The sequence below is a fragment of the Colius striatus genome, chromosome 1, assembly GCF_028858725.1.
Source record: "Colius striatus isolate bColStr4 chromosome 1, bColStr4.1.hap1, whole genome shotgun sequence".
Lineage (NCBI taxonomy): Eukaryota > Metazoa > Chordata > Aves > Coliiformes > Coliidae > Colius > Colius striatus.
This window is the reverse complement of record NC_084759.1, coordinates 203,915,208-203,933,955: the sequence shown is the minus strand read 5'-3', so window position 1 is coordinate 203,933,955 and position 18,748 is coordinate 203,915,208. Positions and strand designations below refer to the sequence as shown.

General features: G+C 41.9%; 1 protein-coding gene across 1 annotated transcript in view; it reads right to left on the bottom strand.

The window, feature by feature from the left end:
- The window catches only part of MKLN1 (muskelin 1), a 103,389-nt gene that overhangs the window by 55,315 nt on the left and 29,326 nt on the right, over nt 1–18,748 (bottom strand). Inside the window, exons 5-8 of the mRNA XM_062020277.1 lie at nt 16,914–17,023; nt 13,384–13,576; nt 4,402–4,479; nt 3,169–3,234 (exon numbers count right to left, since the gene is read on the bottom strand). Coding sequence (XP_061876261.1) covers nt 3,169–3,234; nt 4,402–4,479; nt 13,384–13,576; nt 16,914–17,023 — 447 coding nt within the window. The remainder of the gene's footprint in view (nt 1–3,168; nt 3,235–4,401; nt 4,480–13,383; nt 13,577–16,913; nt 17,024–18,748) is intronic.

Sequence of the window (18,748 nt, the reverse complement as noted above, 5' to 3'; positions counted from 1 at the left end):
GACACAATATTCCAGATATGGTCTCACGAGGGTAGAAGAGAGAGAGAGAGAGGAGAACCTCTCTTGACCTACTGCCCACAGCCCTTCTAATCCACTCCAGGATGCCATTCGCCTTCTTGGCCATGAGGGCACATTGCTGGCTCATGCTCATCCTGCTGCCCACCTGCTACAGAGAAGCCTGCATACTAGTGCTTTAATATGTCACCAGGGCCTGTATAAATAGCAGTATAGCTTTTCATGACTGACATTCTACACACTTAACATCCTATGCTCTTGTGTAGTTTTTGGGGTTGTTTCCACTTCTGGTGGTTTGAGGATACTTTTAATCTATGCACCTGGATTGAGACTACCCAAATACGTCCTCTCCCTTGCAGAAAAGGGCAGCAAACTCTCCAGCCTCCCATATGGAGAACTAGATATAACATGCACTTTGCAGGGAAAAGGAGAAATATCATAAGCCTTCTTCTGTTGTTTTTTTTACAGTCTAAAAGCTTTGAAGTACCCAACAGTGGTTTCCAACTGGGAATGCCTCTCAGTAAACGTTTCTGCATATGTGTACCAAAACCAGCTGCCAATTCTGCCAGCCAGAGTCTGAGTGTTAATATGATAAAAGCATGGATGACATTGTGAGAATTGGTAACTCCCTTGGCTTGTGTGGTTTTTTACTTAGGAAGATCTCAGGCTACGTTCTCTGTTTTGTATCTCAAACTGCCTGCACTTGTATTTCAAACTCCTTTAAGAGCTTTCCAAAACTCAAAGAGCACTGTCTACTCCAAGATTGCTACAGGAGGTATGAAGAGAACGAATATCAGGTGGAAATGAGCTACAGCACAAGTTAGTGGTTACCAGCAGAGATGTCAGAATTGCTCTCCCAGTTACTTTTGGCCTACCACAACTGGAAGATGAAACAAAGGCTAAACTATATCCTACCTGAAACACAAAGCATAAACACGGCCTCAGTGAACCAACACACTGTCATTAACTTGAGGTCTAGCTCAACTGCTTACAACTCATATCTTCTATCCTAACACTAATACATGTGCATCCTGCAGGCTTGGTACTATTACAGAACTTAAGTTGTATTTCTTTTGTCCACAGTAACTGCTTAATGTTTCCTTGAAGCTAATCAAAAAGCAGAAACATTTATAGGTCAGTTATAGCTACAACAGGTCAGGGCATCAGTGATTAAAATTTGCTTCCAACACCTACTCTGTGTGTTATGAAACTTCAGAACTTATGTTTGATTTTGGTGTTTCACTTCATTTCTGAAAGATTAAAAGTTGAACAAAACTTTCATTTTTCACAAGGACCTTACTGCTCTAACAAGGTGTGCAAAGTGAGCTCATTTTTCTTCAGTTGTCAAAGGCTTCTGAAAAAAAACCCCAAACAATTCGAGGAGTGGATAAGGATGGGAGATGTCTTTGGAGGAAAGAGTATGGCACCACTGCTTTCTCCATTAACATTAGATTTACTCAAGGTTAGCCAGGGAGCTTTATAGCTCCAGTCTGTGAAATACATCCTGACATAACTGGCTACATTCCCACAGTCTCATTAAAGACTACCTATATTCAAAAGGAAAACTCAAAACCAGTTGCTTAACAGCATCAAGAACTTCCTCTGGTCTCTTCATGAACCAAATGAAACATCAAAACAGGTAATATCCCAAAAAGTCAGGCTTTTATCAGTCTCTGGGTCAGGAAGCAAAACTTAAGAGTGACTTCCCAAATATCCCATTGAAAAGCTTTCTGAAGGTAGCCCACCACCTCTGGATATAGCTGAAACAAAGGAACAGCATGACAGAGGGAGATTCAGTTCTCCTACACTGGGACTCCACCCATGTAGGTGCTCTCCAGACAGTTTTGTACAAGTAAAAAAAATATAACAACACTTTTCATTGCCTTTTTAAAGCAGACTGAAAACTTAAGTCAGAGATAATATGCTTACTGGGACATCAGAAAACCAACAAGAGTGGAAAGGAAGACTCACACTACCATGAATATATTCTTTTCAGGTCTAAAGGTCTATCATTTCCAAGCTGACAAGCCTCGTGTTTCTTTGGCAGGCGTGTGAAGCATTCACTGCCTACTTATCGTCCCAGGCCACTAGAGAGCGTTCACAGCTTCCTCTGCAGGCAGACCCCAGCAATCCTCCAGCAGCGTTTTATTCTGAGCAATCTCAAAACTCCTCCACTAAAAAAAAAAAGTTTGTTTTTGTCTACAAAATAACTCAAGTGCTGCTTCTAGAGGAATAACTACACTCTGAGCAAAAGCCAGAGACTGCAGCTACTGCTGCATTTTTGCTTGTTCACTGTGACTTAGCAAATTACTCCTGGAGGTACTATCCTGTCACATGCTTCAATCCCCGTGCATATGACCACAACAGATACAGCCACGGGAAATTTTGCCAACTCCCTCAATGCCGTCATAGATTCCTCTCTGCTGCTCACACCTTGATCTTGTTTCTCCTAAGAACAATTCTTTTACTCATATAAATCATTTGCTTAGCAAAGGTGCAGACAGATGCATTCCTTCAAACAACGACACACAGAGAAATCTGATTAAATAAAAGACAAAGATGTAGAAATTTATGGAGAACAACAATCCTCAGAATTGTTACTTACACCTACCCCAAATTCCCCCTTATTTTTTTCTGTAGACTCTTTGAAACAAAGGCTGAAACATTCTTTTAACTGCCACAGGAAACATTTTTGTAATAAAGGTCTAGCAATTTATATTGAACAGGAGTTTCATGCACATTGTGGAAATCAGAAGGCACTCCAACCAAAACACAAGGAATGTTTCAACACATCAGATCTGTTGCTATTCTAGTGAGTAAGAGAAACTGAGGAAGATCATTTTCCTTGTTTAAACTCCTGCTCAAAGAAAGTAGGAGGGACAAAACAAATCAAAACCACTTGTTCTTGGTTTCTTAGTTAAGACAACAACTCAGGCATCAACAGAAAACTAATGGGGAAGAAAGGGATGGGGAAGGCAGTTGGAGTAGCTCCAGCAAAAAAGAACAGTATTCAATCCAACTATTACATAGTGCCATTTTCTCCTCACAACCTGAAGTTAAGACAGTCTCTGAAGAAAAATACATTTTTATATTTATCAGAAAAAATATATGATTAAATGACTAAGTTGCTCAAGAAATTTAGCAACTACTCACCTGTCTGAACATCTATAACCATCTGATGGCCTCCCCTCATCCCCGGTCGGCTGTCCTCCCCATCGCCTTTAAGGAAGAGGGAGAGGAGAGTTTTCTGTTAGAAGATTTTTCAACCGAAGAAAGATACAACCTCACATATGGCCTAAATACCACAGGGAAGCAGAGTAACTTCGTAACTCACCGTTCTTTCAACATAAACCACCTCACTTTTCCCAGATAGAACTCTTCTGTGCACTATAAAACTGTACATAGCTTTATATTGGATTATCTAGTGACTGATAGTGCAGTGAATACACGAAAGTGAATACAGTACCACTCTGAGAGCTTTGGAAAGGAGCTTGATAGCTCCTGAAGCATGCAAGTCCACACACAAATGAGGTCTGAGCTACCTTTGCAGCTCTCCAGCGGTGGGGACACAGGCAACCTTTTGCTCCCCTTCCATCTCTTCCCACCTGAGAGCTGCCTCAAGGCTGAGCAATGAGAACAGATACTCAAATATCTGACAGGGCAATGTACCCATGTGATGAAAGCTAAGAGGTAATGGTATAGATATAGCATAGCTAGCTTTGCATCAATTACCACTTCTCACACATAAGGGAATTTCAACTGTCCAATTAAAGCAGCTTTCCAACTACTTTGTATATCTTAAACATTCAGGAGGGGTGTCATCTATAGGAAGCAATATAAGATAACCCATGTTCTGCTGAAGAAGAATCTGCATCTACTCAGAGATAACCCTTCCCAAGAGGCTTGGGTACAGTTGGTGGTTGTCACCTTGTATCCTACATTTGCTGTATGACGGTGATTTCTGCACTTTGTAGCCAAGGCTGTCGCCACAAGTCTCTTCTCAAAGTAGAAAGCAATGGGAAAAGATCCTGTGGTTTAGATTTACTGTATAAGAGACTAAGACTTCCAACTTTAAAACACTCCTTGTTCAGGTAATATATTTCTTTGAACTATTTGCTCTGTATTTGACTTCATGTGTTAAATCCAGTCATGCAGGTAACTGCTCTCAGGCTTAGCCTGTATTCTGAGATTCATTTCTGAACTGAAACCAGGCTGCACTTCACTAACTTTGCAGACAAATGCAAATTTTTCAGAGACAAAAATCATTCCCTAGAACAACTGTCCCAGACAAGGCTTTCTTGCATCATTTTCTTCCTCAATCTCCTCAAAGGAACAAGACAAAAAAACCCAGCAGTACATGAGGTACATCTTAAGAAACGTCCTTACCTTTGGTGCTTTTGGGGATGATCTGCCCCCAGCGAGGTTTGTATTCTTGTTGACTGATGTACTGATTGAACAAACCATCTGCAAAGCAAAAAGTCTGCTGTATGAAACCTTTATACTTCCATTATAGCAAAATCACTTTTAATGCAGGTAACTTCAGCCTAACTCAATCCAGCATGCTGCTCCAAAGCCTTCATTTAGGGTAAATTCTCTGTGCCAGTGAGTTTAACTTGTTAATGAACTAAATGTGAAAGCAGTAAAATGAAAATAAAAAGAATAGTCATTACTAGATCAATCAAGAATTACCCATTTTGCCTGCCAGGTCATGCCAGTTGTCTATAAACCCTCCAGTCTGGTGTATTTAATTAAGAATAGAATCCCTCCCCCTTATTTAAGCAAAAGGAAAGTTGCCAGTGCCTGTAAAATTCAACCATTTTAGTACACATTGAGTAAAAACTAGGTCAGGCAGCATCTCTGGATCTTCATCTAAGAAGAAAAGGGAAGAAAAGCAGATTGTTTAAATGCTATGATATGGGACAACCAAGCACTGGATGGAAAACAAAATAATAGTTTACATTCTCTTCAGAGAGTTAAGCAAGAAGAGAAACACAAGATGCATTAGGTCACTGGCCAGATATGCCAACTACACAGCATTCTATTCCAGCTCTCCTTGTGCCTTCCTCTGTCCCTGTGTACACCTACCACATTTCATCCCTCCAGCATGGAGAGGTCAGTTCCTAATTCTGGTTACTTGTTATCAGTCTATCACATTCAACACTCATTTTTTGAAAAGGAGATTCTTAACACTCATGCTCTCTGAGACTTCCAGTGTGGGGAAAAAGCTTTGCAAGCATTTGAGGAACTTGCTGCTGTTCTTCAAAAGTCTCCTCTAGAAAAAACCACCTCACCTTCTGCAGGCACAACAAACTATCACACCTCTAACAGAGAGTCTCTTGACCACTGCTCACTCAGCCATATCCCGACCATCATCCCACCACCAAGACACAAGCTCTTCGTGACAGGCATTTGTTCTGCATTTATGGATTACTTGAAAGAAAAAACAAAACCAAAAGGGACTTCAAGTCCCTCAGTTTATAGTGGTAACTACCACAGGCAGACTGAGCACCTCAAATACTGTGTCCAGTTTTGGACTCCTCTCTAAAAGGACACTGAGGTGCTGAAGAGGATCCACAGGCACGTACTAAGCCAGGAAAGAATTTGGAGCACATCTCCTACGAGGAACAGCTGAGGGATCTGGGGCTGTTGAGCCTGGAGAAAAGAAGGCTCAGGGGAGACCTTCTCACTCTCTACAACTACCTGAAAGGAAACTGCAGCGAGGTCGGTCTGTTCTCCCTAGGGACAAGCACACTCTCCCTCAAGTTGCAGCAGGGGAGGTTGAGGCTGGATGTGAGGAGGAATCTCTTTGCTGCCAGGGCTGTCAGGCATTGGAAGAGGCTGCCCAGGGAGGTGCTGGAGTCACCGTCCCTGGAGGGGTTTCAGAGCTGGGTGGATGTTGCACTGAGGACAATGGGCTGGTGGTTGATAGGGCTGGGAAAAAGGCTGGGCTCCATGAGCTTAAAGGTCTCTTCCAGCTGAAACAATTCTACGACTCCAATGTTAGATTCACACAGGTTTGTACTGAAACAGTACACTGCACATCCACTGCTAAGATGCAGGATGCATCCAGGAGTCTTTAATCACCCAACAGAGATGCTGTGCAGTAGAACGGTACCCACACTCACTCGGGAATCAGTTTTACATTCTCCAACAGAGAAAGGAAAAATTTAATGACTAAGTTGCAGCTAATACTTTTTTAATTCTTATGACACCAGTAATTGTGGATTTGAGATAAAAATGTAATAGATTTTGAATGCCTCCAGATATTTATAGACAATTCCTTGGTGGGCATATCGATAAAAAAGAATAATCCTTACACATCCATCCTTCTTTACTTACAAAAAGGCAAACCCAAAAATCTTTGTTCAGAGAATATTCTGAAGTGTTTCCTGGCATCCTGTAGTTTGTCGTGACTGAAATCCAGGTTTTAATTAAAACCCAAGCCAGCAAGTATTTCCCAGGAGAAGATGGAAACTCTATTTAGAGACCACCTAATAGGAAAATAAGGGCACTCAAGAGCTCTTGAAAGGTGTTGAATTTGGTCTTAAAGCACAAAACTGCTTTCAACTTTCATAAACTCAGCTCTGCAAGTTTTTCAAATGAAATACTCTGTGAAAGCAGTGCAGATTTTGCTTTCACCTGTCTTAGAGCCAAAAACATCAGCTCTCTCCTAGCATTTAGGTAATTGAGGAAAGCCAAAAGTTTACTTAACATATGTAGAAAAGTAGTTTATTTTGGTTTTAAGAGCAGGGTTCTTAACTCCCACTTCCTCAGCATTTATGAACTTGGGACAAGATGTGAGAGACTTTAAGCTTGAGATTTCATGAAAAGCCAACTCCCAGCAGACCAAATGCATGCACTGTAAGAAATCCCATACTGACTCAGGCAGATTTTTTTCTAGCCACAAACTTAGACAGAAATCCAGCCTTTTGGTTATCATTAAAGCGTTTGGTCTTCAAGAGAGAATGCAAAACCATATTTACCCCTATGGCAGCCAATAGATAATTGGACACAAATAGCTCAAGAGGAGGAATTACACCACATATGATTTGAAAGGGTGATTTAACCTCTCTCCCATGCTCAACACCCACAGGCTGCACTTGTCAAGATATGACACTTCTCCCCTACTGTGCCTTCAGCATCTTTTAATAATGCTTCTTGTCTTCCATGGGACATTGGTTTGGAAATCCTCCAGCTCGCTTCCCAGAAATGTTTCTTTCTGCTGGGAGCAGTTCCACATTCATTCTACTTGCACTGCAAACCAGCAGCAGCTTGTTTTGGAAGCTGAATCACCACCTGTCTGACACCACTAGGGAAAAAAAAAGGAGGATTTCTAGGCGGATTCTGGATGTGATGCCAGACCTATTCTAGCGCACTCCTTATGCTTCTTGCCAGGATAGCACTGCTGACCAAAAAGTCTCCAAAGCTTCTGCGAGGGACTGAACATCAGACCTAGGCCTGCTCAGGTTTGTCAGCTGTTTCCAATGAATCAGTAGTTTAAAATAAATTTCAAGGCTCCTGTAGAAAAAGTGTTAAGTGCAAATTTTTAAAGGAAGTCTTTCCTTCGCTCTGGTGGTTTCTCATTTCATGGCCAAATTATGGCCAAAACCATAGATTTTTTTTCTTTCAGTGCTTAGGCACTGAAAGAAAGATTCCCCTGTGCCCTGTGGTGCAGCCCATGGTGAGGCAGCTGTGCCTCTGAAGCCATGGAGGCCCCAGTGGAGCAGAGAACCACTCGCAGCCTGTGGAGGAGCCCACGCCGCAGCGGGTGGATGGCTGAAGGAAGCTGTGACGATGTGGGAAGCCCACGCAGAAGCAAGTTCCTGGCAGGACCTGGGAGCCCATGGGGAGAGAGGAGCCCACACTGAGCAGGTTTGCTGCCAGGACTTGGGATCCTGTGAGGAACTCAGGCTGCAGCCTGAAGGACTGTTCTCCCATGGCTGAGACTCACATTGAGGCAGGGTGTGAGGAGCTGCCCCCGTGGGAAGGGCCCACACTGGAGCAGTTTATGAGGAACTGTAGCCCATGGGAAGGACCCACATTGGAGAAGGTCCTGCAGGACTGTTTCCCATGGGAGGGACCCCACAGTATAGTAGTGGGAAAGGTGAGGAGGCCTCCCCCTGAGAAGAAGCAGCAGCAAAGTCCATCTGTAACGAACTGACTGCAACCCTCATCCCCTGCTCCGCTGGGGGGGAAGGAAGGAGAGTCCTGGGGAGAGCGAGGGGTGAGGGGAGGTGTTTTAAGATTCAGTTTTATTTCTCATCTCCCTGCTCTGTTTTGATTTTTCACTAATAAATCAAACCATATCTCCCCAACTTGAGTCTGTTTTGCCCATGACACTAGTTGCTGAGGGATCTCCCCATCCTCAACCCAACTGATAAACCTCCCATTATATTTCTCTCTCCCCCATCCAGTTGAGGAAGGGGAGCAGTAGAACAACTTGGTGGGCATCTGGTTTAGCCAGGGCTAAACCACCACAACTCCTGGAGAAGAGAAACATGGTGTTGTGCAAGTTTGGGAAGGAAGCTTTTCCCTTTGCTCTGGAGGCTCCTCATTTCAGTGTCCACGTTCGCTCTCTAAAATTATGGCCCAAACCAGTACTTTTCTGTTGCAGTATTTTCAAGCCCTTCACAGCAAGTTGTGACACACTTTGGATGTAACAAGTTCACAGTGATTTAAGCTTAACAAATCCTGCCTCCTTGTTAATGGAAGCCCTTCCTGTGTCAGCCAATTACAGGTTACCTAGAAAGGATTAGGGCAAATGCTGTGGACAAAGATGTTTAAACTTACTGAGGCCAATGAGAAACAAGCAAAAGTTGAATTAAATTTCTGCTTAGACAATACACATCTCTAGGTGAGATTACTCAAATCTTTTCACTTCACTGTCAAAGGCTTTCTGCAGAGTTGCATTTAGCCTGTCATTTCTAGGTGTTGGGGTTTGGGTTAAGATTTTTCTTGAAGAAAAATACTCAAAACACGTAAACAGATTGAGGGGTTTGGAGTCACAAAAATCCTTCTGAAGGAAAGCTGAAGAGGAAAACAAAGATGACACCAGATAAAAATGCAGCTATTACTCCACAATTTCCTCAAGACGTGGGAGCAACAAGGAAACACACAAATTTTTTCCATCCTCAAAGCTGTAATATTCTCTTGCTCTTTCTTGTTAAAACTAAACAAGATTTGCTTTCAAATCCCCACAAGAGATCCTTCTTCTACTCAAACCCTACCATCTCCTTACCATACATAGGCTTTGGATCCCTAGCAAGCCTCCCCCCTTCACAGATCCTGGCACTGCAGAGCAGTAAGCCTGCACCTGCACATTCTCAGAAGTGAATCCAAACATATTTGATGGTAAAATTAAGGTATCCATGTCTGTTGGGAGCTTCTAGGAAAATACAACTGTTCCTGTGCATCCTGAGATTCCGGAGTTATGTGAGCCTGCAAGCAGTGCACCACCACTTCTTTGTCACACAGGGACAACTTGTCAACAGATAAACACGTATCACGTACTGACACGAGAGCTGCCAGAGCAACACCTTGGTCCCCAGCATACTAATACAGAATCAGCAGACCTTCAATCCATTTCAAGCAGCTCTCTGCAGTAGCTGCAAATGGTTCAACTAGGTAATTTGCACTCCACATACTCACTTGTAGGCATATTAAGCAGATTTTTTGCTTCAATAATATAGGCTGTCTGAAAGCTATAGGAATGAATCCAAACGGGGGAAGCATTTGAAGCAAGTCTGTGAACCAGCTGAGATTTAGGGAACCTTTTTCTTTTTTTGAGAGGAAGTCAGGCAGCTGCCAGAGTTTCCATTTGCCCATTTTCTAAGTGTAATGCACAAGTCAAAAGAATCTGCGGGAAAAGTGTGGCTGCCTGCCACTGAGCTCTCAAAAGAAATCATCTGGTGATGTGAGGTGGAAGACAGCGTTCATCATTAGCAATGCAAAAGAACAAGAGTTAGCTCTGCTAGCACTAATTCTTGACCACCTACTCTTTTTCTACATGACTAAGCCTATGGAAATAGCCTGTGAGAGATGCATCGCACTGCACTTTGAAAATACCTACCAGTGCAAATATCAGCCTCTACAGGAGACGTTTTGGGAGAAACCGAGGGTAAACTTGTCCCTTTAAGGCAATGAACTCTCAGATCAGTGAGAGGTCAGTAGTTCACATTCATGTCCAGTCTGTTACAGAACTGTTTGCTCTTTGAACCATTTCAGGGATAATTTAAGGACCTGTATATCTCAATTAACTGTACACTTCAACTACACCACACCACACACAGAACTGAAGTTAATCTGCTTTTATTTGGAAAAACACCACATCAGAGAGGAGTTTGGTCATAAGAACACCCACACCTTAGAGACTAAGCAACAAGCTCTGGAGACAACAAAGCTGCTAAGAAAGTAAATTGGTAAAATGCTGGGTGCTAATGAGCCTCTTTCAAACAGAGAAGCTTGAGAGAGATGAAGAACTGAGTAAGGACAGGTAACTGCAGAGGATCTCAGGGAGCAGATGACAGCAATACTATAGGAGAACGTGTTGAAGGTTGAAAACATCTTTTCCCATCCTACAAAGGGGAATCCAGCTGTTAAATACCAGCTATGTTCAACACTTTGACTTGACTGTCGTCTTATACAACTCCAGGCAAACTATTCCAGCTGCAATTTCAGGTTTTTTGTGGCTAGCAGGAGAGGTTTGTCCTATCCTCTCTCCCATCGTAGCCTGATCAGCTCCCTGATCCGGTTTGCCATGCAGCAGCACAAGCAGCAGTGCCAGCAAGTGAGGGGCCAGGGGACACACTGTCCTGAGTAAGGACAGAATTGACCCAGTTAGGAAGAACCTGCAGTTGTGTCAGCTTCAAGCAAATATGGCATATAGCCCCAGTGTCTCAGTATAGATAACACTTCTCTCCAAAGGGTGCTGGGAGGTGACAGAGCTTCAAAAGGGTACAAAAGCTGAAAACAGCATAACCAATTGCAGAAGGATGGGGGAAGGAAGGTTAATGTATTCAAAGACAAGCAAAATCATTAAGGATGAGTAACAAAGCACTGGGAGATGTGTACCCTGACATTTAACTTCAGCTATCCAGGTGTTGGATTAAAAAGGAAGCAATATAAACATCCTCATGCTTATTATTCTATCCCTTAGAAGCCATGACAAAACTTAACAATGCTACTTGAAGACTCTCCTGCTAAGTTACCCACAGGCTGTTAACTAGAAATACTTGCTTCTGTACTTGCTGGAACAAAACATAACAGAATAATAAAACAAGCTACAGGATATTTCTAGAGTTTGCTTAAGTGATGCTGAGTTCCTCAGCCTCCAAAAAGAGACATGATTACAAGAACCAGAGGAGCAGGACTATTCATATCAAATCTGACAAGAAGGAAGCATCCATTTGTCAGTTCAATAGAAGGCCACACATTTTCCATCAGGCAAGTCTTTTACCAGTACTTCCACAGTTGGAAAAGCTGTACACTGCAGACAGCAACTCCACTCTCAACAAACAAAGGGAAAGAGAAACAACACCTCAAATCAAGTCGTAGGGGAAAACTACTGAATAGAACAAACGCAGTATGTTCAATATTAAGTGGAGTAAGAAATTAACATGTAACAGCTCAAAAAATGAGGCCACAAACATTCTCTTCACTAGTGCCCCAGGGAAAAAAAAAGCCCATTTTGGAGGGAACTTTTTTAGCATATTCGAGACTTCTAGTGAAATCTCATTCAAGAAATAGTTTCTACTACAGCCTGCAATGAAGTGGAAAGAAGACGGCCTCCAGGTACTGACGAGATTAAGTCACAGCCAAGGCTGCAGACTGATGCACTGATAAAATCATCACCTTCAGCACAGAGTACTCCTCTGGCTCTCAGCAGATCCTGACTGATACTGGTGTGCTCATTAGCTCCTTCCAGGCACTCCTGTCTGAGAAACACTGCAAAGACAGTAACAGCCAGTCACAGCTCCCTGCTGATCTTCTTCATCCTGCAGCACTTCCTGGCCCTTCAAATTCAGGAGGAAGTTGCCAGTTAGAAAATGTCTCTGCACTGCAAGGAGCTGTTAGTGCTCCCACCCCAGCCAACAATACTACAGTGTCTCAAGAGGATGAACACTGGCAACTCTCAGTCTCAATGCTTGTAGCTGCTCAGAGAGCTCAGCACAGGACAGAGCTCAACTATTGTACCCATGCAGTCAAGAAACCATGAGCCAAAATCCATAGAAAGACATTTAATGTAGTTTTGGATGACCTGTTTCAACAAGCTCCCTAACATTGTGCTCAGTTGAACAGCTTATTCACAGAAAGATGGTGGATTTTCATGGAAGACAAACCTTGACTTCAAAGCTATCATCTCTATATCCTGGGAACAACTTCTATTTTCAGTGGTACAATCACCACTGATGTTGTACAAACAACAGCAGGTATGCTGGCATCTCTCTAAAACGTATTACAAAATGACTGATTAGCCCAGAATAAGAAAAAACATCTCTGGTGCCAGACATCCATGAAATTGGTTCACTAAGCCCCTAACTCTACTGGCATCAGACACAAGGTTCTCCTCTTGTGCCAGTACAAATTTCTCATGAGTGACTAAAACGCATTACACTCCACGGCCAAGAGCACCTCTGTTTTATCAGCGTGATCCAAAACCACAGCATAGGTCTTGGGAGACGCTTCAGTGTGATAGCCCAACTCTTTTTGTATCCCAGTCTATCAACAGAAGTACGTGTCTCCCATTTTAGGAGTTGAGAGCTGTTTACACGCTGTGCTTCTAGGTCGAAAGTTTCCAAGTAAAAAATTAATAGCAGTTCCAATGAAAGCAGCTGCCAACGTCCTGCTCTGCAAGGGAAAACGGGCTCTGCTTCGAGTCTGACTGACTTCACATTTCTCCAATCCATAAGACAGCTCTTCCCATTCCAATACAGCTGAAAACTTCTGAAACACCAAGTAGGTGGTAAGCTCTAGCCAGAAATCATGATACAGACCACTAGTGAGAACTCAGGTTTTATGCTTCCCTGCTCACTGCTCCAGTGACTTCTCTGATACTTAAGCCCACGTCCAGCTTGCCAGCCACTTCAATGGAGAACTTATCTTTACCCACTCAAGTACACCACTTTGTCAACTCTGGGGGAAAGAGGCTCCAAAAGTAGCAGTGATCAAGAGACTTCATGACTCAATTTGTAGCCCTCATCATACACACACTCACAAGTCCAAAAGCTGTCAGTATACCCCAGCAGATATGAAACAGTACATGGACTAGCCAGTTCTATAACTGAGTACATTAACATTCAAAGCAGTCACATTTCAGTGCTTGCCTTTTGGGGATATTTTTTAAATAGCAGAGCCCTCTGGGTCTCTTACCATTCACAGCTTTTTCTATGAGCTCTTCACAAGCATCGAAGTCTCCCTTCAACACCAGTTTGTCGTGCAGGTCTGTCAACATGGGGTGCTCCAGAGCAATCTTGGTTTTCTTCTGCAGCGACTCAAAAGCCTCGGTGTAGTTGTGTTGACGAAAATGCTTTAGGCAAAGGCGAATGGCTTCCTGTTCACGGTACTACTGGAACACAAGAAAACCTATGAGACGTCCATTTTTTTCTTATACCAGCACTGTTGGGAACTACCTGTGAACCTGCTCAGAGACAGAAGCAAGATCTCTTACACACTCTGAACAAATTGTTCATGAGCTTACAGAAGAATGGTACGTGAAAGACCGAAGCTGTGTAGGCATTTACTTTCCTACACTATAGAAATTGCACAACTTGGTATCATCCAATCTAATATGCATGCAGCAAGAGAGTGCACAGTGTCCCAGATCTCTGGAGTCACCATTCTTTCCCCCTGCATCTGCTTGGCCCTGCTGTTGGAGGCCCACACGAAGTACAGAGCAGGAAAAAGCCTTCGTTATCAGCGTTACATAATTTGATTGTATGACTCTTACATAACAAAATAATTTAGAAGAGTAAGTAGGTCACAGCTTTTCTACAAGCAGAAGAAAAAGGAAAAAACCTCCCACACCATAAGAATAGGAATATTTGCTATGACCACTGCTCCTGCAAGCAGAAGGCAGGGCTGGCCCCAAATTCTGCGGGTTCACGAGGGTTTCGGATCAATGACAGCAAAGACTTTCGTGCATACCAAAGTTTCACTTTCAAAGTATTCCCATCTATCTCAAAGCAAAACACTTGCTTTCATACAGCAGATGAGTAAAGCTGCCCATTTCCAACTCAGCTGTGGGAACGAGTGAGAAAGGCTGGAGAAACCCACGCTAGGTCAAACACCCAGGCACAGAAATGCGAGGGAATAGTAAACTCTGGGTAAGGGCCACAGCTTGTGCTGTAACCTATCAAATCCTCCACTGAGCTCTCAAAGCTGCTAACAGAATGCATAAGTAACAGATTTTTAAGGTTGATATGTAGCAGAACCACTTATTTTAAATAGACTCTTGAAACTTAAATTCTAAGGCATTCATGAAAAAAAAATCATCTCCTTTTCCACCTTTAACACACATCTACTGGGACAAAAAAGCAAATGTAACTTTAAACATCTGTAAGACCAATCAAATTGCAGAAAATAGATTTTCCTACTAAATGGGAACCACTGCAAAGAGTAAAGTTTAAGGTATTAAAATCAACAGCATCTTTCTGAAAATATGGAGCATTGACTTTTAACAAAAACTAGTGCTCTTGAAATAATGGCTCTATAGCAAGAATCTCAAACTGAAACAGCTAAAGAGAAACATGGCCATGTGCTGTATTTTTAGTTCTTAATCCATCAGTATTTCACAGCTGCAAATAGCCAGAACTATGCATTTTTAGAAAATCAGTTCCCAGCCCACGTGAAAAAGGCCAAGGACACATACTGATACAAATGCAAGACTGTGGCAAAGGAATAAAAATGAAAGAAAATAACCCTCTAAAACAGATGTCTAATACATTGTCTTAAAGTAGATCTTTGCTTACATCAGTCCAGGCCAAAACCACATTAGATTCTCTGTTGCTCAAAGGGGTAGCAAGGGACAGGATAGCTGCACACCATCACTAACCAGCTTCTGTACTTTCAGCTCCTCTGCTTCAGGAATCAGACAAAATTCTGACTCGGCATATTTCCACTGAGCTTCTCCTGACTGATAGACTTGGCTTTTAAAAGGTGAAATGGCTGTTGGATGCAGCTTGGCCACTCAATGCAATATAAAAGTTATTATTTAAGTGACACCATAGTGGTACTTCAACAGTTAAATGTAAAAAACTTATTTTTAAGGCAAAAAGTTGTATAAAATGTATTTAACAGGCTCCTTTTAAAATGCTGTCATACAGGTTTAAAGAGGTGACAACTCAAATAATAGCATTGATCTGAAGCTGTAAATAATTCCTATGGTTAAGAACTTAACAAGAGCATGAGACCATTTCAGGACTGTGAGACAGGAGAACATCAGAGAGACACTCATCACCAAAAACTTGGCAACTGGTTTTAGTAGAGCCTAAACAATCATGACTAAGTCTCTAGCTTGCTGCTTTAGGGCTCTGAAAGAACAATGCTGGCACCTCTTGAAGGTGCTGCCACTACATACATGCTGACCATGAAAACTGTCAGTTCCACAGGCTTAGATGGAACAAAACAGATGCTGACATTGTCATCAGATGGCTCCTGATCAAAAAAATATAGAAATCAGTTTCCTGGCTGCAGCAACTGGTCAAAAATGCCAGAGCAAAAACCATGTGCACAGGCAGCAAGAAGGATGCACAGAAAAGCATCATCATCTCTGTCAACTGGACTTTCGGAGCTGAACATCAGTCATCAGCAGACTAATGACCACAACACCACTTTAATCATAAGGCATTTTTAAATCCTCCACAAAGAAGCTTGTGATGTTCATATAAACACCTATGAGCCAGACAGCATGGCCATGATGCTTCTCTACCACACTGACAGCACCACACACCTGTGAGGGAATCCCAGTACTACCACATACAATCTCTCTGGAAGCAGAGGTATACTGCTGCTCTAATATTCCCTCTTATTCAGGTGGGAAGGACGTTTTCTCTCTAACTCAGTATAAACTTCATTAATTGTTCCAGAAATCTATGCATAAAAAGCAGCAAGAAAATGGATTTGGGTTGTCAGTGTGCACTTCCCTGTCACAGGAGAGGCATCTGCTGTACTCAAATACAGCTTATACAAATCATGTTTAGAACCCTTTGAACTTTCTGTCTATCTAAGTGACAAACGGCATAAATCACCTCATCTCACAGTCCAGTGTTATCAGCTCCTCTCTGTTCCAGAGTATTCAGCAAAAAGACAGTAAGAAGGAAACATCAGCAGTGTAAGGAACTGCAACAGGAAAGACATCAACATGGATTCTCTTTAGAGCACGCTCATTTTTATACTCTGTAACAGAACTTGCATATGTAATCGAAAAGGCTCTAGGTTCACATAGAGCTTTACAGAGGGGCTGGTTTGGTGAAAGAATAACTAATCAAAGGCAATAAGAGGGAGAAATGGAATCTGGTTTTGTTAAGATTCATTTGCCTTCCAATACAAATATGATTTTACTACTACTGTCCCCTTTGACTCAGTGTTCTTTTCTGTTATGTTTTTATGTTTTTCTTGTGATGCCGACCTACCAAAGTGAGTCTTTTTAAAAGGTTTGGGGTTTTTTAGTGGTGGTGGGTTTGGGTTTTTTTGGGAGTGTTTTGTTGGTTGTTTTTTCAAAGAGAAGATCCTCTTAAGAGTCCAAGTCAGCAGCATGGTTAGAGTTTTAACTATGCATGTTTGTTGTTTTAATAGCTGATATTCAAGGAATGAAAAGGTCACATAATTCCAGTAAGAGAAGTTTCACAAGGTTCTGAGACTACAACTCTTCAAACAAACATGCATCTAAAATGCAGGCCTACCTTGCTGTACCAGTTGAGGCACGGCTGGACCACATCTGGATCATCAATGCCATTAAGTTCAACATACCAGATACTAAAATTGAAGCTAGGTCCCCAGGATAAGAGCGGAACTGGAGAAGAAAGGAAAAGGAGAAAAAAGATGCATAAACATCAAACAACTACTGCATCAGTCTCATCAAGCTATACATAATATTATTTCAACAGAATCCTTTTAAAGGGAACACAAAAGTCAGTATTTCTGCTTTGCCATAAGTTCTAGTTGGTTTAAGGAAGCTTAGGAAAATTACCAAATACATCATGTTAAAGTTGTCATTTAAAGCAACCTGTGCCAAGCAACATTAACAGAGCAGATCATTACAAAGCAGAAGCTTGCATTAAGCAAAAGAGCAAAAATGCTATCATTTAAAACAGCTCAGAGAGGCAACAAGCTTTGACATGGAGGGGAATCATGAGCATACTAGTGACAGTGTTTGTGCCTCATAGCACACTTATTTCCATATTTGTCAGCAACAATTATTTTCCCTAATGGTGAAGACTAGAAACTTGGGTACTTGAAATTTCACAAAATTAGTAATGTCTGCAAGTTGTGGAGGAGGGAGGGAGGGAAAACTGTCACTTTCCAATCTAAGAACTGGTGGGGTTTTTTTTTCAAGCTGAAATCTGTGTAGCTTTGTGGCCAATCCTGTTTTAGCTCCATATCAGAACTAACATACTTCAAATATTAAATAGCTTATGAAACCCACTGCAGCCTCACCTGAGGCTTCCCTACCACTCTGTGTTTTAACATCTGTGGTCTCACACTGATGGATCAATTAATTTGCAGGCTAAGACTTGGTTCTGCTTTTTGAAGCAACTACAACTCCCAGAAAACTTTTGTGTCAACTCTGACTCCTTAAAACAGCAAAATCAAGTGGTTTCATTTCAGATACTTCTGTTTCCTTTTTATTTGCCTCTAACTGATAAACAGGAAAAGATAGTATTAGAGATGAATGAGTAGTTACCAGCAACAACATGGAGTCCACTACTTCCTCCCTTCCACAAAAGCTATTTTTGACATTGAGAAATTGCTTGTTGTCTTTCAAACCGCTATGAAATACCACTGAGATTAACTTGTTGAACTAAGGGTTTTCTGACATACTCCTTGAGGAAATAAAAACCAAAATTTGTCTTAAATGTTGTTCTTGTGCTCTTAAAGGTTCTTAAGTATTTCTATTTCAAACAAGACAGATCTTTTCTGCAATGTGATTGGGCACAAAGTATATGTTCAAACCTACTATTTTCAAAGGATCTTTCTACAAACCTATTGCTAAAGACTCATGGCAACTTGTGGGAACAGTTAAGAGATTTCTAGAAAGAGATAGAAACAGACTTTGAAGATCCAATTATTAACTGATTTTAATATCCGTAAGTAGGTACTTTATACATTACAGGCCTCAAATTACACTGTTCAAACCGTTTCTTTCTACTTGACTGTTCAACATAGGTCAAAACACTTTCAGAGCAGTTCCTAGCAGATACATGTTTATGGAGACAAGAGATAAGTGAACTGGCCAGGAAAACCAGGAATCACCTGTCCTCCATCCACATTGGCCAAGAAGCTTCCTTTTTGTTTAGTTTTGTCCTCTGCACAAGTTGAGTGCTCCCAATACAGTACCTTAACACCACAAAACATTACTCCCTTTAAATCCAAGTGCATAGTTAACTTTAAGCTTGGGTATCCCACCTATTAAGGCGGCAGACTGACAAAATACCACATCTAAGAGTAAAACACCACCTTTGAGTCTTCCTCAGACCCCAACACAGACCATGACCAAACTGAACCTAATTTGCTACTT